The 24,018-nt window shown below is 41.8% G+C and overlaps 1 protein-coding gene across 1 annotated transcript in view; it reads right to left on the bottom strand.

Annotated features, from left to right (window-relative positions):
• The window catches only part of PIGX (phosphatidylinositol glycan anchor biosynthesis class X), a 28,387-nt gene extending 4,608 nt beyond the window's left edge, over positions 1-23,779 (bottom strand). Inside the window, exons 1-6 of the mRNA XM_082252486.1 lie at positions 23,692-23,779; positions 18,624-18,752; positions 17,047-17,110; positions 12,062-12,203; positions 8,776-8,986; positions 2,816-2,916 (exon numbers count right to left, since the gene is read on the bottom strand). Of these exons, the coding sequence (XP_082108612.1) occupies positions 2,816-2,916; positions 8,776-8,986; positions 12,062-12,203; positions 17,047-17,110; positions 18,624-18,752; positions 23,692-23,767 (723 nt within the window). The 5' untranslated portion in view covers positions 23,768-23,779. The remainder of the gene's footprint in view (positions 1-2,815; positions 2,917-8,775; positions 8,987-12,061; positions 12,204-17,046; positions 17,111-18,623; positions 18,753-23,691) is intronic.
• Between the last annotated feature and the right edge of the window lie 239 nt (positions 23,780-24,018).

The raw sequence follows: 24,018 nt of genomic DNA, 5'->3' as shown, positions 1-24,018 counted from the left end.
TCCAGGACAGCTCAGGAAGATCTATCGTATCCCTCAGTGCAGCAATGCAGCAAATATGTAAATAGAGAGCTCACAATGGTGCATGAAATCCTTTAAAATAAGCTTAAAATATATACTTTAAAGTAGGGATGCACCGAATAATCGGCGGCCGAACATTATTCGGCCGAAAATAGAAAAAATAGCACTTTCGGTGTTCGGCCGAATAAGTCAAAAGGCCGAATAATTTTGTGCCGAATAATAGGGCTGAACGATAGTCGATATGATAATTGACTATCGTTCTGTGGCCGTAGGCGATATTCATATCGCCGAGGTCACGATATTTACAGGGGGAAGGGACTCGGAGGAGGATAGGAGGACTCACAGACTTCCGTGTTAGGCAGGGGAAGCCGGGACACTTCAGCGGTGAGCATACATACATACATTACTCACTCGTGCACTGCAGCCCGCCCCACACATTCAGTGAGTCTTACTCTCCTCCCTAGTTTTTTCAATGGCACATTCAGGAAGCCAATCACGCCGTGATTAGCTGCACAGCGAACCAATCACGCGTGCCTGCACACCTGATTGGTTCCGCTGTGCCGCTACTCACGGCGTGATTGGCTTCCTGAATGTGCCATTGAAAAAACTAGGGAGGAGAGTAAGACTCACTGAATGTGTGGGGCGGGCTGCAGTGCACGAGTGAGTAATGTATGTATGCGCCTGTGCTCCTTTCCAGGCTACTACTAGTCCACCTCCAGCCTCCTACTACCACCACTATGAGAGACTGTCTGTCACTGTATAATCTGATCGAGTCCACACTGACTGACTGTCACTGAGTAATTGATGTTACCACATTAACCCTGACCTGCCCAGTGCCCTGTATCTGCAATTAAAATTTACAAGGCTGCCTGCATGCTTCCTGATTTCCATTCCCAGCATCCTTCCCAATCCCTACAGTGTCACTAACATTAACCCTATGGTACAAGGCTGCAGTGTGCACTGAATCCCATTCCCTACAGTAACATTTAGGGAGAGAGAGAGACATGAGAGGACAAGAGAGAGAGAGAGTGAGAGGACAAGAGAGAGAGAGAGAGAGACACGAGAGGACAAGAGAGAGGACAAAAAATTGGCAAAATAAATGGAAAAAATGCAAAACACCGCGTTCGGTATTCGGCCTTCGGCCAAACATTTTATTATTATTCGGCTTCGGCTTCGGCCAAGAATTTCATTTCGGTGCATCCCTACTTTAAAGCCTGTGTATATAAGGGATCCTATCTCCCGCTAGGATTCTACCTGTTCTGGATTGTATTGCCATGATTGTTTAAAGGTGCATGGTATGCACCGATACATGTGAGTGAGATCTACTATTTTTAGTTAATAAAGCTTATTTTAAAGGATTTCATGCACCATTGTGAGCTCTCTATCTACATATTTGCTGCATTGCTGCACTGAGGGATACGATAGATCTTCCTGAGCTGTCCTGGATGAGAGGAGCCGTAAGGATCCGGATGGATGGGCATTAGGATCCCATATATACACAGGCTTTAAAGTATATAAGTGAGCACCCACTCGCAAGGGGGTGCTCGGTTGATGTTCACTGTGACACTCTGGTCACTCATCACTGGGAGCACTAGCCACCTTCAGTTGGTTGATTCACTGTCTTAAATTATACGTTTTTCAGCACTTTTTATTCACGTGGATACATCATTGGACTTTTTTTTGCATTATTTGCACATTTACAAAGCTTTGCACATTAATCCCGTATATTATAGGATTGCACTATTATTGCATTAGCACTTTATATGTTGAGCATCATTGTACGTTTTTGATTTGATATTTATTTAGATATATTTCATGCTATATTTATATATTTATACTATTATTTTTGCTAATTTATTTGCGCGACACTATTTATTTTGATTCGTTTACACTAATATGAGTAGTAGAGTGTCTGCAGCAAATTGTTTATACATTTAATATTTAGAGGTTGCTCGCAGGATCCTTTCTTTCATTTCGCTTAGCTACAACTGATTGAGTTTACAAGTCATTTTTAGGAGGGTGATTCTTTTTCCAAATCAGTAATTCTGTTGTTGAATTTTTCTTTATTTTTTTCTGACGTTAGTGTTATATCTTTCACTTGGGTGGTATAAGTTGCACTGAGTAAATACAGCTGAATAAAACAAAATATGTGTCTGTCTTCATTTCAGGCTGCAAAGCAACAAAATGTGATTATTTTAAAGGGGGGGGGGGGTGATTCCTTTCTATACCCACTGTATTTGCATTGGTGTTCAGTGGTAAATGGTATTCAATATCAAATCTGCACTAGTGTTCATAGGGAATGCCTAATATCTAAGATACCAGAGTCCTTTTCTTCATCCGACCCTGCTATGATTGACTTATAACTATCTCCCGCAATAGTAGTCAATGGTGAAAAACCAAACTCAGATGGCTGAACCTCTGCTGAGAAACCTGGTCTGTATTTGAGTTAGGACACCATTTACAAGTAAAGCAAAGTTGGTTAGTAAATTCAGATCATGTTGATATAATGAAAGCTTATTTCTATTTATGAAATGGTGTGTATTTTAAAGTAGATCTCTCACACATTACAAACTCTACTATTACTATTCGAATTAAAAAGGTGAATGTAATGTACAGAGATGTACCATGGGTTCTTAAAACATAATGGAAATTATTTGCTTTGCTAAGAAATGTGACAGTATTTGACCAGCCTCATTATAAATATGTATGTGCCTAGATGAAAGCAATTACAGACATAAACCAATGCAGACAGAAGGAACTATACACCCAACAATAATTTAGTTCTGAATAAACACACCGTTGTGTATGGCAGATCCATCCATTCACATTCTTTTTCAGTTAAAGATCCACAAGGAGCTTCTACTAAAGGGTGCTTTGTGCAATCTCTTGGAGGAAAGTCTAAAAATAAATAAAGCAATAACAATACAAAATGTAAAAGTACACTCCAATCCAGTATAAAGATGGCAAATTAAATTTGTACTCTATGCAAACAAAATGACCTGCCAAAAGACTATTAATTAGCCATTCTTGTGATCCAAGCACCCCCTGCAAACAGCACAGCCAACTTGTATTTTGACAATACAGAGCAGTAAGTAGCACAATTATAATGACATCCCTCTGTTCTCCCCTCCTGCAAGCACATTCACAATAGAGTGACAGCACTAAAGAAAGCAATAGGCTCATTGGTTTAGAGTTGTACTCCTGCTTCTCCCAGTCCTGCTGTGGAAGAGACTGATAGCAAGGCATATGGTGTGCTTCTGTTACTTCTATGTAAAATTTATGTTCTAATAAATAAATAGTATAGTGGTTGTTTCCAACTGCCTAGAGTCCTCTGACCCATTTACAGTATTACAACTCTATTGGCTTCATTTTGTGTACTGTCTTGCTAGCTGATGTAAAATACACTGCTCAAAAAAATTAAAGGAACATTTTGAAAACACATCAAATCCTAATGGGGAAAAATATCATGCTGGATATCTATACTGATATGGACTGGGTAATGTGTTATGAACAAAAGGATGCCACATTATTTGATGGAAATTAAAATGACCAACCTACAGAGGGCTGAATTCAAAGACACCCCAAAAATCAAAGTGAAAAAAATGATGCAGCAGGCTAGTCCATTTTGCTGAAATTTCATTGCAGAAACTCTAAATGATACTCAGTAGTTTGTATGGCCCCCACGTGCTTGTATGTATGCCAGACAACATCTGGGCATGCTTCTAATGAGACGATGGATGGAGTCCTTGGGTATTTTCTACCCGATCTGGACAGACTGAGGGGCAACCTGGCGGTGTCAGATGGATTGAAACATAATGTCCCAGAGGTGTTCTATTGGATTTAGGTCAGGCGAGCGTGGGGCCATTCAATAGTCTCAATTCCTTCATCCTTCAGGAACTGGCTGCATACTCTCACCACATGAGGCCAGGCATTGTCATGCACCAGGAGGAACCCAAGACCTACACCACCAGCGTAGGATCTGACAATGGGTCCAAGGATTTCATCCTGATACCTAATGGCAGTCAGGGTGCCATTGTCTAGCCTGTAGAGGTCTGTGCTTCCCTACATGGATACGCCTCCCCAGACCATTACTGACCCACCACGAAACCAGTCATATTGAACGATGTTACAGGAAGCATACCGTTCTCCACAGCTTCTCCAGACCCTTTCAGGTCTGTCACATGTGCTCAGGGTGAACCTGCTCTCATCTTAGAAAACCACAGTGGCGGACCTGCCAATGCTGGTGTTCAATGGCAAATGGCAATCAAGCTCCACGGTGCAGGGCAGTGAGCACAAGGCCCACTAGAGGACGTCAGGCCACCCTCATGAAGTCTGTCTCTGATTGTTTGGCTCATCCTTTTCCCCCTTGCACAAAGGAGCAGATACTGGTCCTGCTGATGGGTTAGGGACCTGTCCTGCTCTCCTAGAGTAACTGCCTGTCTCCTGGAATCACCTCCATGCTCTTGAGACTGCTGGGAGACACAGCAAACCTTCTGGCAATGGCACATTTATGGGCCATCCTGGAGGAGTTGGACTGCTAGTGCAACCTCTATAGGGTCCAGGTATCTCCTCATGCTACCAGTAGTGACACTGACATAGCCAAATGCGAAACTAGCGAAAAACAACCAGAAAAGATGAGTAGGGAAAGAAAAAATATATCAGAGGCCTCCACCTGTAAAACCATTCCTGTTTTGGAGGTTGTCTCATTGTTGCCCATCTAGTGGACCTGTTGTTAATTTCATTACACTAAAGCAGCTGAAACTGATTAACAACCCCCTCTGCTACTTCACTGACCAGATCACTATCCCAGGAATTTTATTGACTTGATGCTATACTCTGATTAAAAAGACTGTGCAATCTTACCAAGATCCCTGTAAGAAATGAAGTTACTATGGATAAACTGGATTATTAAACACAGAGTAAGGTACATTGATTGGCTTTTCTGACCTAGAACAGTTGACATGTTTCCTCTATAGCACTAACCGTTCACTGATTCATTTCTACTTGGATCTAATGCAGTGTGAGATTGCCTGCCAGAGATTAAACATCTTGTGCACTACAGTAAAGCCTAGTACACACGGGTTGAATGTAAGGTGACATCGGCCAGTTCAATAAAAACATTTGTCCCCCTGTTAGAACACAACAGCTCAGCGGGCAACACCACTGTACTAACATCTGATTGTTAGTACAGCAGCTCCGATCTGAGCTGTGAGGTTTTTTTCCGTTCAACTAGTAAAAAACTAGTGGTATGTACCAGGCTTTTTATCAGCTGTATGGCATGGAATAGAAAATGCAGCAGCATAGGCAACGATCATTGTAGTTGATTTTTGTGCTAAAACTTGGTCAGGAGTAAAACCTCTGTATCTTGTTTTTTTTTTGGTTTTTGTTGTCTGAACGCTGTTGGTGAGATTTACGTTCACTTCCTGTTCTGGGGATACAACTGAAAGTAAGAGAACATTTCTCAAAGGTGAGATGAAATCTCTGGAAAAGGTGACTCCAGTGGAAGTTTTAAGCTCTATTTTAATTCTGCTGACAACTTTAAAAATTTTGGATTTCCAACCACTTTCTGTTCAGTTAACATTAGTCACAGGACAAGTAAAGAGGCTATGTCTCCCCAGTGGGGGCAGAGACAGCAATTGAAATCAAACAAAGGTTGTGATTCTTCATCACTCTAGGTTCACACTAAATGTGGGTTTGAATTTGTGCGAGTTCAGCTGAACTCGCACGATTTCAAACTGGCATTTCAGTCCGACTTCGGGGGCGATTAGAGAGACATCTGTGCGGGTTCATGCACAGATGTCTACTGAAACTGCCCCCAAAGTCGCCAAAAGTAGTGCAAGAACTACTTTTGGGAATCGGTGCGGTGCCACAAAGTCAGCATCGCACCGATGTGGACGGTGCCGTTGACAGCAATAGGCTCTGATTTGGAACGAGATTTGGCATGTCAAATCGGCCCGATGTGAACAGGTGCTATATGTATTTTTAAACAGTACCTTCATCTGTTCTGATATCAGTCTCCTGTAATCCCCTGTACATAGTAGCATGTAGTATTCAGAATGGAAGAGGAATGGGTAACACTATAAACTAGTCAGACTCTAGTGTCCTGTGCAGTGCAGTGAATTAAACAAATGAGGCATTCTGAATGTAAAGAAAGAGGGCACAGAGATCACCTCCCCAGTAAGATGCTGCTCCTTCACTAACCAGGCACAGTTTTGACCAAGGGGAGGGAACAGTTAGGCTTTTAGGTCTATTGTACATGAACAGTAAAATGCATTCACCCTATGTTATATGTGTTTACTATGCAATAACATATGACAGAATTAAATCAAGGAGCAATCAGAGCTCAGATTACCTTTAGGGCTCATTTATACTTATTTCGAATTTAACACACAATAAAGGACCTTCACCATGCTTTTTTTAATGTGTTTTTGATTCTTCTGTGATGCTTCAGTGGTGCTTTTTTGACGCTTTAATGAAGCTTGGCAGACGCCTTATGTGTGTGTGTGTGTGTGTGTTGAGATCACATACCTGCAATACCTCTAAAACAAAGTGAAGCTAAAGATGAATTCAAGACTCTCAAAAGCTGCAGGTGCTTCAAGTGAGCTTTGTCATAGACTTGTATGGAGGCTTTGAAGTACCACTAAAGCGACATGGGGTATCATTTTTGAAGCGAAGCCAAGCAAACGCAACGTGTAAACAGGACTGTAAGCTGACCATTTTATTTAGTGACAGGGGCTTTGACTGGCCTTCAGAGTGCTTTAAAGAGTGTCCGAAGCCATGTTTTAAGCAAGTGTAAACGAGTCCTAACTGATTAAAAATAAATTTATATGCTAGCACTGCCACTTGCCTGGCTTTCATGTGGACCTTCCTGCTTCAAGACATTGAGTTAGGGCATGTTTAGGCTTGGTTCACACCAGACCGACTCCACAGTCAGACAGTGCAACTTTGGAATATGACTTTGATGTGACTTTTTTACACTCTGACATTGAAGTTGTATCAAAGTCAGACCAAAGTAGTGCTGGAACCTTTTCTAAAGTTGGAAAGACTTGTGCACGATCAGTTAAGACAGCTCTTATAAGGAAACATTGACTTTCACGTCACATCAGCTTGATCGGAACCTTACACTTGCTTCAAAACATGGCTTCGGACACGCTTTTTTTAAAGCTCTCTGAACGCCAGTCAAAGCACCCGTCACTAAATCACTAAATAAAATGGTTAGCTTACAGTCCTGTTTACACGTTTCATTTGCTTGGCTTCACTTCAAAAATTATACCCCATTAAGTACCTGAAGCTTTTGAGAGGCTTTTATTCAGCTTTGCTTTGTTTTGGGGATATTTCAGCTATGAGATATCAACACGCACACAGAGCATCTGCCAAGCTTTATTAAAGCTTCAAAAAATCCTCAAAGCATCGTAGAAGCACCCCTAAGGCATCACAGAAGCATCAAAAACAAAGTCAAAAAAGCGTGTTGAAGCGGTAGGTGCTTTAACCACTTTACCTCCGCCCACAGTAATATTACTGCGGCAGAGTGGCTCGTTATCGTCTGACGACGTAGTACTACGTCGTCAGACACTCCCCCTTCTGGGCGGCGCTTGCGGGAGTCGGGCCAGGGGAAGAGCAGCGGCGATCGCCGCCGATCATCCCCGATCGTCGGGGATCTAGTGTGGAGATCCGCCCGCCTGTGTAAACACAAGCGGGTGGATCTCCCAAGTGACAGGCAGGGTCAGATCGGAGTGTTCAGCATAGCTGGACATCCGATCTGTCCCTGGCTCACTCAGTCACCTCCCCCCCCACACGTCAGTAAGCACCAGGCATACATTAACCCCTCCCTCTCCAATAAAATTAACCCCTTCCCTGCCAGTGTCATTTTTACAGTAACAGTGCATATTTATAGCACTGATTACTGCAGTAATGTCACTGGTACCCCCAAAAGTGTCAAAAATGTCAGTCAAGGGTCCGATCTGTCCGCCGCAATGTCGCAGTACTGCAAAAAAAAAAAAAATCGCAGATCGCCGCCATTACGCGTTAAAAAAAAAAAACACCAAAAATTTTTTTTACCAAACATAGGTAGCAGAAAACAAATTGGCCAAAAATGTAAAAAAAAATTGTTTTTTACATCTTTTTTGGGGGGAATTTCATATAAAAAAAATGTTAAAAATATTGTTATTTTTTCAAAATAAACGCTCTTTTTTTGTTTATAGCGCAAAAAGTAAAAATCGCACAGGTGATCAAATACCACCAAAAGAAAGCTCTGTTTGTGGGAAAAAAAGGACGTAAATTTCGCTTGGGTACGGCGTCGCACGACCGCGCAATTGTCAGTTAAAGTCGCACAGCGCCGAATCACAAAAAGTGGCCTGGACGTAAGACAGCAAAATCCTCCGGTGGTAAAGTGGTTAAAGGGTGTTGAAGTCGAAGTAAGTTTAAAGGAGTCCTTACTAGCCTAGAACAAATGTGACTTTTATCCGACTTTGCTGGTCTGCATACTGTTTCTGAGTGATTCATCATATAGTTTTAAAACGAGTGGATCAGATAATGAGCTAGGCAACAAGCATTTTCAACAGGTCAATATTGGCCTGTCTTTTTCACTCCTGACAAGTCATATGCAAAAATTAAAAAATAATGTAAACAGCAGTCACAAATAACTAAGAATCAGGTGACTGCAGTCAGATAAGCAAACACAAGTTATGTGACTGATTACTAGGTTTTACTGCAGTCTGCACATTCTCACTGCTCAGCAGAATACCACTATTGAGTCACCTTTGCTGCAACGAATAAGTAATTGAGGACTGTGGATATGTATAGACACTTCATAGACTTCAGCAGATGGGCGATGGTATCGTGCATGAACTGGCACCGTGGAGATATAGCAATGTTTGCAGGTTTCGTCTGGTTTCATGTACACCAGAGCAGGGTGTTCTTTGGAAAGGTATTCAGGAGCTTCTACATCAACCGATGTTGGCACTATTGCCTGATTGGGAGACATAAGCATACAAGATGTATTACTGTTTTGACTAACTTGTACATCAAGCAATAAAAAATTGTATGCTAAAGAACTTAGCAAAACAGGAGTAATATTGTAGAAATCCCTATCAGTTCCTCATCAAGGTGTGTGTGTAATAAAAAAAAATTCAGGCAGATATAAAAGACACAAATGAATGAAGCTATATATTCATTAACACATCATTATATGTATTTCTTTAACTGTAAGCAGTGGAAGAATGTGACTTGGTTTTAGCCTCCTGCAATCCCTGAAGAGCGAAGCTCAAAGTGAAAGAAGTAGAAGAAGTTCATAGAGCCAATCAGTTGTGCTGCAGTACTGATGTGCTACCAAGGAACATGTTGATAGGAGGAGAGAGCAGAGTGTGAGGGAGAGGAGCTCCTTAGTCTGCTGATTCTCCTTCGTCGTCCATTCACATTGGTCATGGTGGGGTGGAGGAGAAATGAGACCTTAAGATTGACATAATTGAGTTTATAGACAAAACAGGAAGTGAGAGGAAACCCATCCAACATGAGGAAACCTCTGGTTGTCACCAGAACTAGTGTCCCCATTTGAAGATTTCCCCTCTATTCCTATTCTAAGGTCAGCCCAAAATCAGGGACTTACTTTTACTTTCACTTCCAGTGATAACAGTAAACATAACAAATGGAGAAGATGGATCTGCCTATTAAAGACACAGACAGCAATAAAAAATCTGGGAAATGTTCTAATACCTCTCCACTCTATTTAAGATTAAAAAATAATGTTTTGCCTTTAGTTATATTTTAACCACTTCCTGCCTGGCCTATTGTAATATGATGGCCAAGCAGGAGCTCTCTCTTCCTGGGTGGACATCATATGACATCCTACCAGGATTATAATTTTTGATAATGCAACTGTATCTCACAGTTACACTATTAAAGTGATGTAGCCATAGATGAATACTGCAGACTGAAGGTGGCAGTTTTCATCTGTAGGCTCAAAGTTTTCATTTTCCTCAATAAGACTATGTCAAAGCTGACAGAGTGGTCACATGGTCAAGAACCACTCTTTTCAGAGCCCTGGCTGTAAGTGACAGCAGGGATTTAGAGCCTCTTCTGGGGTCCCCCACTGACTGGCTCCTCCTGCCTTCAGAATTCTCCAATAGCAAGCTGCAAAGTATAGTATAGCATGCCCCTATAGCAAGGTAAAGAAACCTCTGCCTTTAGGACCATTCACTTCCTGCCCAGAACTAAATGTCTCATGAGGCATTGCTCCTCACACATTCACAAGTTCTCAGGCACTTAGTGACAGGTATGGAGAGTGTACTGAGCTGTATGTGTGCTGCACTGTGTCTTCTGATATGTATGGAGGGTGTACTGAGCTGTATGTGTGCTGCACTATGTCTTCTGACATGTATGGAGGGTGTACAGAGCTGTATGTGTGCTGCACTGTGTCTTCTGACATGTATGGAGGGTGTACTGAGCTGTATGTGTGCTGCACTGTGTCTTCCGACATGTATGGAGGGTGAACTGAGCTGTATGTGTGCTGCACTGTGTCTTCTGACATGTATGGAGGGTGTACTGAGCTGTATGTGTGCTGCACTGTGTCTTCTGACATGTATGGAGAGTGTACTGAGCTGTATGTGTGCTGCACTGTGTCTTCTGACATGTATGGAGGGTGTACTGAGCTGTATGTGTGCTGCACTGTGTCTTCTGACATGTATGGAGGGTGTACTGAGCTGTATGTGTGCTGCACTGTCTTCTGACATGTATGGAGGGTGTACTGAGCTGTATGTGTGCTGCACTGTGTCTTCTGACATGTATGGAGGGTGTACTGAGCTGTATGTGTGCTGCACTGTGTCTTCTGACATGTATGGAGGGTGTACTGAGCTGTATGTGTGCTGCACTGTGTCTTCTGACATGTATGGAGGTGTACTGAGCTGTATGTGTGCTGCACTGTGTCTTCTGACATGTATGGAGGGTGTACTGAGCTGTATGTGTGCTGCACTGTGTCTTCTGACATGTATGGAGGTGTACTGAGCTGTATGTGTGCTGCACTGTGTCTTCTGACATGTATGGAGGGTGTACTGAGCTGTATGTGTGCTGCACTGTCTTCTGACATGTATGGAGGGTGTACTGAGCTGTATGTATGCTGCACTGTATTTCCAGATATGTAAACAAATAGTGCATTTTGTATGCAGGCCAACTAATCGGCTGCAAAACTAATCGATTATGAAAACAGTTGACAACTATTTTTATAATCGCTTAGTTGTCGATTAATCGATTCGTTATTTCGGCCCTAGTTCTGTGCAAGAGGGAGAGCACTCTGCGAGTTAGCAAAGCTTTCTTTATATCACTGTGGGGAGCTTGAGCACCACAGTTGTAATGCTGATCAGGCTACAGCAACCTGTTGACAGCCTGAAGCAGAAAGCTAAACAAATTGGCAAGTTCAACAAGCATTTTATACCCATTAAATGTATTTGGAAAGAATTATTGGGACATAATATAGGCAGTGATGAAATAAATATTTAAATTGTTTAATTTGAATAAAAATATTGACGGAAATCTGTTCTGAGAAAAATATGAGACTTGTCATAGATGACTAGATAGTCGCCCAGCTGTCATACTGATCCAACGGCTTCAATGCTCACTGCATGACTAATCCAGAACAAAATAATTCTGATACCAATGCTGAACTGATGCCATCTAGAAAATACAAGGTAAAACACACGGACTAGCAGTTTAATCTGAAAATGCTATTCCATCTTAATTCTTTACTGGCTTCCATTTCTGTTTAAAAATTGCATCCTGCTGAGCTTCCTGACTGCAGAGTGGTAATAGAGGATGGGTTCAGGAAACATACCCCCATCTACATAGTGACACCCACCATATTCTCTGGAAATGCTGCTGCAGATATAATCAATTTTAAATACAGAGTCTTGAACATTATTGGTAATAAAATACAAGTCGCGGTATAACTGGGCCTCAAAAATAAACATTTACATTTATAGGGATGGCTACAAATCAACTTTAACATTTGCAGGTTTCATTGCACACAGTGGAATTAGATCCCCCAAATGGATACCTCTACAAGATGGTGCTGCTGTAGAGAGGAAATCTGAAACGGATCCATAAATAGTCCAGATGGGATGGTCTCATTGAGCAAAATTCTGCAGCTGTCCACCTGCTCCATAAAGCCCTGAATACTGACTTTGGTTACCAGATCCCTATTAACATGAACAGAAAAGTATAATAAAATGTCTGTATGCAATATGAATAATAAAGCATAACAATGAAATACTTCAAAGGGGAAATCTAGATCAGGGGTCTTCAAACTATGGCCCTCCCAGTTGCTCAGGAACTACAATTCCCATCATGCCTAGTCATGTCTGTGAATGTCGGAGTTTTATAATGCCTCATTGAATGTGTAGTTCCGCAACAGCTGGAGGACCGTAGTTTGAGGATCCCTGATCTAGAGGATCAGAAAAAATCAAAAGCGCTCCAAGATATAACAACACATTTTTATTTGTTTTTTTTACACTGCATATACTGCAGTTTGCTTAAGTATATAAAAAAGACAAACTGAAAATGAACAGCCTGCATATTATCAGATCTTAGAACAGCTAACCATTGCCTTCCATGTCTCTCATTTCTCTACATAGACTGTGATGTCTCCTTCTGCAGCCTCTACTTTCTCCTACCGTTGTCTGTATTACAGTGTCATCACACATCATTTTTTGGCATAAAGACTGGTAAAATATAAACTTAGTGACTAAAAGGTCTGGGGAAATGTAAAAAAGGGAAGTAACAGATTTGGTGAAGAAGTCAGTGTCACCGGATTTTAGTGACTTTCTACTAGCTCCTTCAGTGATGAACTAATTTCCAGACCCAAGTGCAGTCACATGGGAGGGGAACCTGTATTGTCTGTGTAAGTTTTGGCTTTCTCAAAAATTTTAAATGTATACAGGACTTTGTGGTTTCTAGCAGTGGGTGGAGTGATGGGAGAAACTGGAAGATAAGCAAATTCTGCTGACACTGCCTCTTTTCCCTAAAAACAGGAACCCCCCTCTTGCATTGTCTTGAAGGGTGTTATGTATCTAGGTCATAGCTAGTAGTAGTTAGTCACATTCAACTGGACAACTTTTGTTAAAACAAGTCAAGCTGGTTATGACTGACAACCACTAGATATACCCTAAAGTTGTAATAAAGGTTTGGATTTTTTTTTTTTAACCACTTTAGCCCCGGAGGATTTGGCTGCTTAATGACCAGGCCACTTTTTTTCAACTTGGAACTTGCGCCACTTTAACTGACAATTGCACGGTCATGCAATGCTGTACCCAAACGAAATTTACGTCCTTTTATTCCCACAAACAGAGCTTTCTTTTGGTGGTATTTGATCACCTCTGTGATTTTTTATTTTTTGCGATATTAATAAAAAAGAGCGAAAATTTTGCAAAAAATTGACCTTTTCTACTTTGACAGTTAAAAAATATCCAATATATTACATTTTTGTCATATATTTAGGCCAAAAAGTATTTAGCTACATGTCTTTGACAAAAAAATTCTCAATAAGCGTATTTTTAACCACTTTAAGACCGGAAGATTTCACCCCCTTCCTGACCAGGCCATATTTTGTGATTCGGCACTGCGTTACTTTAACGGACAATTGCACGGTCGTGCGACGCTGTACCCAAATTAACATTTTTTCCCACAAATAGAGCTTTCTTTTGGTGGCATTTGATCATCTGTGCGATTTTTATTTTTGAAAAAAGAGCAACAATTTTGAAAAAAAAAAACAATATTTTTCACATTCTGATATACAACGTTCCCCCAAAAAAATTTACAAATCAAAATTTTTTAACATCTTAGGCCAATTTGCTTTCTGCTACATATTTTTGGTAAAAAAAAAAAAAAAAAATGCAATAAGGGTATTTTGATTGGTTTGTGCAAAAGTTACTAACTACGGAAAAGATTTGTCATTTTTATTGTTTTTTTTTTTTTTTTTTACTAGTAATGGCGGCGATCTGTGATTTTTTGCAGGACTGTGACATTGCAGTGGACAGATCGGACCCCTAACTGACATTTGACACTTTTGGGGGGGCCAGTGACATTACTACAGTAATCAGTGCTAAAAATATGCACTGTTACTGTAATAATGACACCGGCAGGGAAGGGGTTAACACTGTTGGTGATCAAGGGGTTAAATGTGTGCCTCATGCTTACTGACGTGTGTGCGGGGAGGGGGTTGTGTGACAGACAGAGATCGCAGGTTCAGCTATGCTGAATCCTGTGATCTGTCCCTGTCTGTCACAGAGAAGATCCGCCAGCTTTGTTTACACAAGCGGGCGGATTTTCTCACTGTTTCCCCGACTCTCGCTGTGTCTAAACACTGAGACAGGTAGGAGTCCAGCGACGTAGGTCTACGTCGCTAGACCCAGGGCTGCCACCTTGCTGCAGTAGCAGCAACGTGAGCGGTCCTTATGTGGTTAAATAACAAAAATATTATACTTACCTGCTCTGGGTAGTGGTTTTGCACAAAGCAGCTCTGATCCTCTTTTCGGGTCCCCTGCTGGTGCTCCTGGCTCCTCCCCCTTGACCAATACCCCCAACAGCAAGCATCTTGCACTGGGGGCACTGGTGCATGCTATGCATCCATAAGACACAGAGCTGCGGCTCGGTCCTGTCCCCTGCTCTCCTAATTGGCTCACTGGCTGTGATGGACAGTAGTGGGAGTCAATGGCTCCCGCTGCTGTATCAGCCAATGAGGACAGGGAGTCCTGGGACAGCAGAGAATACATGAAGGTAAACAACCTTCAGCCTTTATAACCACTTTAGGAGGCTACCATTAGAAATCTATTGAGTTTCCTTTATATTTTGTTCAAAAAGTAACTAATCTAAAAACCTTTACAAAAGGTTCAAGTTTCAAAAGTTACAAAAAATGAATTAGAAAAGCTTGTATGAAGAAAATACAGGACACCAAAAGTATTGGTCCTTGCCTGGTCCAGGAGGCAACCACAGAAACTGCTAAGAGACAGAAGTCTCTTTTAAAACCAGACGCGGTCATCTATTTATCCTAATTTCTTCGTGTTTTTAGGCTGATGTGAAAACCCACCAATGAACAGTGAAAGTCTATTGGCAATAAAAGATGTGGCTCATTCTTCTTTAAGAAAACTAAAAACATAGTGCTGGAACCAGCCTGTTTTCTGTGCCATTCGTTGAACTGGACATGGCCAGTTCATATCTACATGGGCACTCATAACACAAGCAGTTTTACATGCACATGTACTGTAGATGCCTATGGACATGACTATGATTTGCTCAGGAAGTGTGAACTTGAACTTAATCCTGTGTGTCTGTAAAATGTTGCAATGCAAATGCTCAAGAAAATGACAAAACCTTTAAAAAGGAATTCATGGGTGAGTAGTTCAGAGTTTTCTGAATAGACTCGCAGCCTCCTGAGAATTGTGAAATGTTCCTGGAGGTTGCGGGCAGAGAAGGGGGGCCAGAAATAAGTAGTAAAGGAGGTGAAGTTCCACTTTAAAGGTCTATAGACTAGATTGTTTGTGAATGGATTTAAACCCTTTCTTAAAGACTGTATTCAGAGAGCAGTGATTCAACCTCACTCCAGGACAGGCTAGCATAGGGTACATTTTTATATTGTTTTCTTTTTGGGGTGAAAGGTTCTTTTTTAAAACCCCCGATTGCTCCTTTGTATTTTATCATTTACAGATCTGCAATATAGTGCCCCTGATTTCAAATTATTGCAGCTCAGGAAACTGCAACACTAAAGGGAGAATTGAAAGTCTCTTTGCTCTCCACAGTGGTTCTGAAGTGTTTGTTTCTGGAGCAGGACTCCATACATTACACTGGCAGAGCGGCTGGAAGCCAGCAGAGATGCAGGAGAGAGGCTGGGGAATCTGGGGTGGTAGGTTATCTGCGTAAGAGTCTGTGGCCAAACAGGAGATAGTTCTGTTGGAGGAGGACAGTGGGAGGGGGCATTTGTGAAATGTATGTGCTGAGGAGATAGGGGAGTTTAAATGTTTTGCCAGCATAATTGGGGAATAGAGGGGAAGAGGGAAAGATGCAAATAGTATGGGATTATTTGAGGATTACAGAGACAAGAAGAGAAACCACTACTGGAGGCCCGACTTCACTGATTGCTCATAGTGAAATCTCACACAGTGCTGCTGCGCGATTAATTGGCCGGGCTTTGTGAATGTGTAAAGCAGCCATAATAGACACGCAGAGCGCTGCAGTTTAGAGTGATCTGTCACTGTTATACTAGCAGCACTCATTTTTCATTCAGAATAGTAACAGATCATTCAGAGTTGCAGTTCTGTGTAATGTATCTGCAGCTGCTGTTACACACACACACAGAGCAGATACTTTACACAGAGCCAAAGCTCTGAATTTTCTTTTGCTATTGCGAATGATCAAGCGGCATTAATTCTTCATTTATGAAAGATTACTCAGCTTAGAGGGGGCAGGGCTCTGTGCTGGCTGTACCTTCCCCCCACAGGAACGACCATAATTTGGGTTTCAAAAGGGTGTAGAGCTACAACATGCATACAGAGGTGTTATTAGTCAAGAATGGCTATATGCACTTAGTCCCCTGGGGAGTAAATAAATAGAAAAATATTGATAGTTCTTCATCAGGCTATTGGTAGGAATTAAATGGAGGTAAAACATTAGAAAATGATTCAAAGCTCCAAAAACCTTACCCTATGAGCATACTTGTTTACTTAAACTAAAGTCACAAAATCTGGACACTGGTAGGTGGTCCATAGCATGTAAAGAACACATGAAGGCTTGCAAATGCTCTAAAATCATAAAGCCGGAAACAGTGCAAAATATTTTGTTATAAACCTGCCTACATTTTTATTAGGGGCAGAGAGGGAAGAATGCATGGGTAGGTGTATTGCACGCTTAGTCTACACAGAAAAACTCATATAGACAGACATATTCCTTTTTATACACACTGCTTTACAACAGCAAATACAAAGCTGCTAATAGCAAGAATGTAAGATAGTTTCCTAAAGTTAAGGCAAAAAAAAAAGAAAAAAAAATTACCTGTGAAATCCATTTTTCAAAATCTCTCTCTCAACTATAAGCTGAGGACATGAATATTCTGCACCTGAGTGTAAACAAAGTTGGAATACAAATACATGAGTTATAGAAAATACACAGCAGCCTTTTCTCTGTCCACGGTACCACTGTAAGTCCCGGTTCACACTTATGCGATGTGGGAACCCTGCAAATCTACTGCGGGTTCCAGCATCGCATTCCCAGCGCAGGCAGTTCACACTGCCATATGCGAATCGCTGGGGGTGTCAATTCAAAGTTAACGACACCCCCAAATCAGTTCACATATCACAGTGCGAACTGACATTCGGACATGAATCGGATCGCATAAGTGTGAACCACCATGCGATCCGATTCTGGTGCGGAACCAAAAAAGGGTCCTGTGCGTGTTTGTGCTGAATCAGATGCAAATTCAGCCATACTATCTATATGGCTGAATTCGCAACGCACAGACATCGCATGTGATTTTCAGAGCAGTGCACTCCGAATCACATGCAATGTCTGTCATCGCACTAATGTGAACCAAGCCTAATACCTGTACCCTCCAATCAAACATGAAAAAAATAAATAAAAGTATTACCTTGGGGAGATGCAGACTAGAATACTGCAGTCACTGAGCAGCAAATTATATCACCTGGGATGTATTTCAGTTATCTTGCAAATCTGGCCTGTTAGTGGGCCCTGTAGGCCAGGGTTAAGGACCACTGATGTAATGAACATATACATGATTTTGCCTGCACATGCCGCCGAGCCAGAGTATATGTACTGTGGCTGGTCAGAAAGTGGTTAAATTGGATTTCAGCTCAACCATTTTCATTTTGGATAGAGCAGAGTTAGGACCTCTGCTAGATTTTGTTTGTACTATGCAATACTAAAGAGATTTCCACTTATTTTCTTCCAGAGGAAATCTCTGGGAGACACAAACAATCATGAAAACACTTAACAGACTGAGGAAGGGGGTCAGAATATCTGTCATGTTTTTACTGAGCTGCTGGTGCCCATTGATGAAATCTCCCCTCACCTTTTCTCCTGGTGACGGGTGGTCTAGCAACATCAAAAGGTATTTTAATTTACTTGAAGCATTTGTAACAAGACACAAATTAAAAAAATCTAGGTACATCTCTGCAAAACATGCACTAATTTTCAACATTTTGAAGTCATACATTTTAACACATTGGGCTAAGATTATTTATATGAATATTACAATAGCATTCACTTTCCCCCAAAATTAAGATTAAGATATTTTCAAAATGCATGGCTAATTATCACTCTGGTGAGAACAGGCCCCACTGACAAAGGGACTATGTAGTTTATCTGTGAAAACTGAATCTATGACTGAATTAGTCCTAAACTACTTTAGTTCCTGCTTTAAAGGTAGGCGTCAAAATTAACCTAGCCTACTACCCTTGATGCCACTAAAAAACAAAATCGTACGATAGGCCAGAGATGCAGACTTGGGGCAAGCCCATATAAGCTACCCAAAGCTTTGGTGTGGCTTATCTGTAATTTGTTATTCTCTATGGCAGATGCCAATGTGTATGTGGAACAAGTTATGCCCGACTTACCTGTACTTGCTGCTGAATGAATGGTAATCAGTAATATAGACACCACTGCGACTTGTAGTTTTGACATGACAATAAAACGACAAAAAGGGTCTTGTTTCTTGGACAAGATGGATTGTCTAGAGTTTTCACCTATAAACAAGTGATACATTAAAAATTACTACTGTAAGTTCTAAAATTGTCAAATCTCTCAGAGACTAAACAATACCCCTTTTCCAAGTAAAAGTAAAAATATCACTTTAATAGTTTTGCTTTATTTATTTTTTTAGAACTAAACTGTGTAACAGAAAACAGTTTAAATAGAAATTTTACTTCCTACCAAATTCATTTAAAGAGGCAGGGTGCCAGAATGATCACACTTTGAGTTCCACATCAGCTGCAAAACTTAAATCTGATCAGAGACACTAGACTTTTAGCACCCTCAGACATCTGTGCCACCTAGTGCACCCCTAAACATGAATGCTCATATTAGGGGACTGTTTGTATTTAGAGGGATGGAGGAGGAGACACTGTGGACACTTCAGGGGTTTGAGGAGACTGCTAATGACATCTTAGGTCCAAGCTGGTCCTAATAAACTATTTACTTCACTAATGGTTGCAGCGGCCGTCTGCACTGTATATAGTCTCTGCTGCATACAGCGTTGTGTTCTGATAGCGGGATGAGAGAGGACTTCTTATACCGCTCCTGAAACACAGTCCATTCAGGCTGAGTGCTGCTCAGTCATTCACAGGGAGCTTTGTATTATATAAATTAATACAAAGCTTCCTCTTGTTGGCTGTGGTAGAGAGGTGGGATGATGATGCCACAAACTCAACCTCAGCCAATCAAAGGAAGGCTTGTATTTATTCAAATAATACAAAGCTTTCTCTGAATGGCTGAGCAGTGTTCAGTCCAGCTCAATTTTGTTCCAGGAGTGGGACAAGAAGTTCTCACCCCACTGCCAGAACATAGTGCTGTATACTGTATGTAGCTGAGGTTACATGCAGTTTATAAAGTACACACAGCTGCCAGAATTGTGAGCGAATAAAATAATTTATTTGGACCAGCTTGGTCATAACAAACTATTTAAAAAAATGTAAAGGTGGAGATCAGCTTAAGAGCCGGTCCACACTAGCGCGACTTGTCAGGCGACTTGTCAGCCTGACAAGTCACACTCCCTCGCGGTCCACTGACCGCTACAGGACCCGTTCTAATAGGAGCGATACAAGTCGCTCCGACTTAGAAAAAGGGTCCTGTACCATTTCGGGGCGACCTCGGAGCGACTTGCATAGACTTCCATTATGTGAAGTCCCTGCAAGTCGCTCCGAAGTCGTGGTGCATGGTAATGCACAAGTCGCCCCCGAAGTAGTAAGGAGTCGTGTCGCCTCAGTGTGAACCGAGTCTTAACGCCTAACTCCATGGGGGGATAAAAAATCACCGCTGCAGTGACCCAACCACCACTGCAAGTGTTAAAACCTCATTATGTCTAGGGGAGGGATAAAGGGGCTCCATAGTGCACCTTACACCCTGCTCTAGTGCTCTCCTCTGCCTGGAACTTTGGTTTGTGGGCTGAGCCTGTGCCATCACTTACCATACAGAGGCATTAAAGCCCCGTACACACGATCAGATTATCGAACGATCTGTCTTCCATTTTTTGTGGCATGCTAGTCTGATGTGGAAAGTGAAGAGGTTATTTTCATACGAATTTTCCCATACGACAGAATTCTACTTCAGAAGTGATGTCATGTGTTGGATTGTTTTTTATGTGTTCTTTCGTCTCTGAGCATGCCTAGTCTTGCTCTTAAGTTTTTTTTTCCATCGAAATCTGTACTAATGAGACGAAAATCGGACATTGTTTTGACGGACGACAAAAATTTTATAGCCTGCACATCAGGATTTTGTCGGCCGAAAAGTCGGAGTCGGCTGTCGAAAGCTCCATACTAACAAATCTGAAAATCTGCAGATCGGTCGTCGGACGAAATTTCCTATCAGATTTTCTTATCGTGTGTACGGGCCTTAACGCTGTACTGTTCTAGGAGGAGGCTGGAGTGCAACCCTGCTGGAGCAAGGAGTAAGTTATTTACACCTTAGGGTCACTATACAAATACACATTACAACCTGACCATACAATCAACTTTACCAAAACTATGTAATTTAAGGGACTTCCTAAACTATCCAACCAGTCCTATTCTTGCACGATATAGTTTTTGTTAAATCTAAAGGATTTTGTACAATCAGATTGTAATGTGTATGGTAAGCCTTATGCTAGGTACACACAATCAGTTTTTTTTTTTTTTTTTATTCAACCCAACGGGCTGAAAGTAAAAAAAAAAACGAAGGAGCTCCCGGTACTATCAGATGTTAGTACAGCGATTTCCCCCACTGATCTATTGTATTCTGACAGGGGGGTGGCTCCCCTCACCCACCAGAACACTGCGGTAAGTGCTCACAAGCCATTGGCTGACAGTGCTGATTGTATGGCGATCAGCATACAATTAACCTCAGGCTACGCAGAGGTTTTTTTTACAGTAAGGGCTACAAGATGGTGGAATTCTCTGCCACAAATGGTAGTAACTGTAGGAAGTATGGCTACTTTTAAAAGACTCTTAGACGTACACCTCAAGAATCATAACATTCAAAGGTATGCGAGATGATTGCGTCCACACACCTACACAGGTTGAACTGGATGGACTGTTGTCTTTATTCAACCTCAACTACTATGTAGCAGATGTTTTTTTGGTTATGCCCCTTCGACAGAAGCTGAACATTGACATTCAGTTGTCTTCTGTCGGACAGGCTGCAGTACACACTGGCCAAATGTCGGCTGGACTCAGTTGAAGCAGCCGATATTCATCACCTGTGCACAAGGCTTAAAGAGGTTGTAAACCGATAATTTTTTTCTTTTCTTTACATCCTAAAAGATAAAGACATAATGAGCTAGTATGCATCGCATACTAGCTCATTATCAAATACTTACCTTAGAACGAGCCCTCGCCGCGCCGCTCTCTTACCTCTATGACGGGCGACATGTACAGTCGCCCGTCTTCCGGGATCGCGGCATCCGGCCATCTGATTGGCCGGAGCCGCGGTGACGTGACTCCCGCGCACGCGCGCGGGAGCCGACGGTCACGGCACGGGGCTCTGAAGGAACGGCACGATCTGCCGTTCCTTCAGAGTGCATGCGCCAGTGACGTCACTGGCTGCATCAAATGTAAATATCTCCTAAACGGTACATGTTTAGGAGATATTTACAGTACCTATAGGTAAGCCTTAACATAGGCTTACCTATAGGTACAACTTCCTGAGGAGGGTTTACTTCCTCTTTAACTCGCACGCACACACCTAGACATAACACCCAGAAAGGGGGGGGGGGGCACATGGAGTTGGGCTTAAAGCTGGCCATACACAGCTCGAATTTCAACTGATTAATGAGGATTGGCCCTAATTTAAATCATGCCACTAAGCTTGAGAAATTGACTGAACTAGATAGAAAAAAAGTCAGCTGAACAACGACTGCATCCTATCAGCTAAACACAAGAGCAAATGCTGGGAGATTCCTCCATTCATTCTGTCCAGCATGGGGGCGATCTATGATAGCTGAATCTTTAAATCTTGAAGGATGGCGGCACATACAATTTCATCATGGAATATTTACTATCCTGGGAGGGAGGGGGATCTATGGTAGCTGAATCTATAAATCTTGAAGGATGGCGGCACAATCTCATCATGGAATATTTACTAACCTGGGAGGGAGGGGGGGATCTATGATAGCTGAATCTATAAATCTTGAAGGATGGTGGCACAATCTCATCATGGAATATTTACTAACCTGGGAGGGAGGGGAGGGGGGGAAATCTATGATGGCTCAATCTATAAATCTTGAAGGATGGCGGCAAATATAATCTCATCATGGAATATTTACTAACCTGGGAGGGGGGGGATCTATGATGGCTGAATCTATAAATCTTGAAGGATGGCGGCAAATACAATCTCATCATGGAATATTTACTAACCTGGGAGGGAGGGGGGATCTATGATGGCTGAATCTATAAATCTCGAAGGATGGTGGCACATACAATCTCATCATGGATTATTTACTAACCTGGGAGGGAGGGGGGATCTATGATGGCTGAATCTATAAATCTTTAAGGATGGTGGCACATACAATCTCATCATGGAATATTTACTAACCTGGGAGGGAGGGGGGATCTATGATGGCTGAATCTATAAATCTTTAAGGATGGTGGCACATACAATCTCATCATGGAATATTTACTAACCTGGGAGGGAGGGGGGATCTATGATGGCTGAATCTATAAATCTTTAAGGATGGTGGCACATACAATCTCATCATGGAATATTTACTAACCAGGGAGGGGGGTATCTATGATAGCGGAATCTATCTTGAAGGATGGTGGCACATACAATCTCATCATGGAATATTTACTAACATGGGAGGGAGGGGGGGGGGGATCTATGATGGCTCAATCTATAAATCTCTAAGGATGGTGGCACATACAATCTCATCATGGAATATTTACTAACCTGGGAGGGAGGGGGGGGGGATCTATGATGGCTGAATCTATAAATCTTGAAGGATGGTGGCACATACAATCTCATCATGGAATATTTACTAACCTGGGAGGGAGGGGGGGATCTATGATGGCTGAATCTATAAATCTTGAAGGATGGTGGCACATACAATCTCATCATGGAATATTTACTAACCTGGGAGGGAGGGGGGATCTATGATGGCTGAATCTATAAATCTTGAAGGATGGCGGCAAATACAATCTCATCATGGAATATTTACTAACCTGGGAGGGAGGGGGGATCTTTGATGGCTGAATCTATAAATCTTGAAGGATGGTGGCACATACAATCTTATCAAGGAATATTTACTAACCTGGGAGGGAGGGGGGGGGGATCTATGATGGCTGAATCTATAAATCTTGAAGGATGGTGGCACATACAATCACATCATGGAATATTTACTAACCTGGGAGGGAGGGGGGGGGATCTATGATGGCTGAATCTATAAATCTTGAAGGATGGTGGCACATACAATCTTATCAAGGAATATTTACTAACCTGGGAGGGAGGGGGGGGATCTATGATGGCTGAATCTATAAATCTTGAAGGATGGCGGCACATACAATCTCATCATGGCATATATACTAACCTGGGGGTTAGTATCTCATCATAGCATAATTTACGTACCTGGAAAATAAGCAATTTCGGCAAAAGAAATACACAGTTTTGAAGCAATAAAGTGTATGGTTTTTTTCGTCTTGGATAGAACAGAGAATGGTTAAAATCTCTGCAAATTAAAAAATAAATAAATAAATCTGTGTCCTGATGTAAAAATTAGTCTTTATTTCCTGTCCTCTAAGCACAACAGGAAGGGAGTGGAAATCT

Source organism: Pelophylax lessonae (assembly GCF_965119305.1).
Source record: "Pelophylax lessonae genome assembly, chromosome: 3".
Classification (NCBI taxonomy): domain Eukaryota; kingdom Metazoa; phylum Chordata; class Amphibia; order Anura; family Ranidae; genus Pelophylax; species Pelophylax lessonae.
Note: the sequence above shows the minus strand (reverse complement) of the source record. Positions and strands in the feature narration are given on the sequence as shown.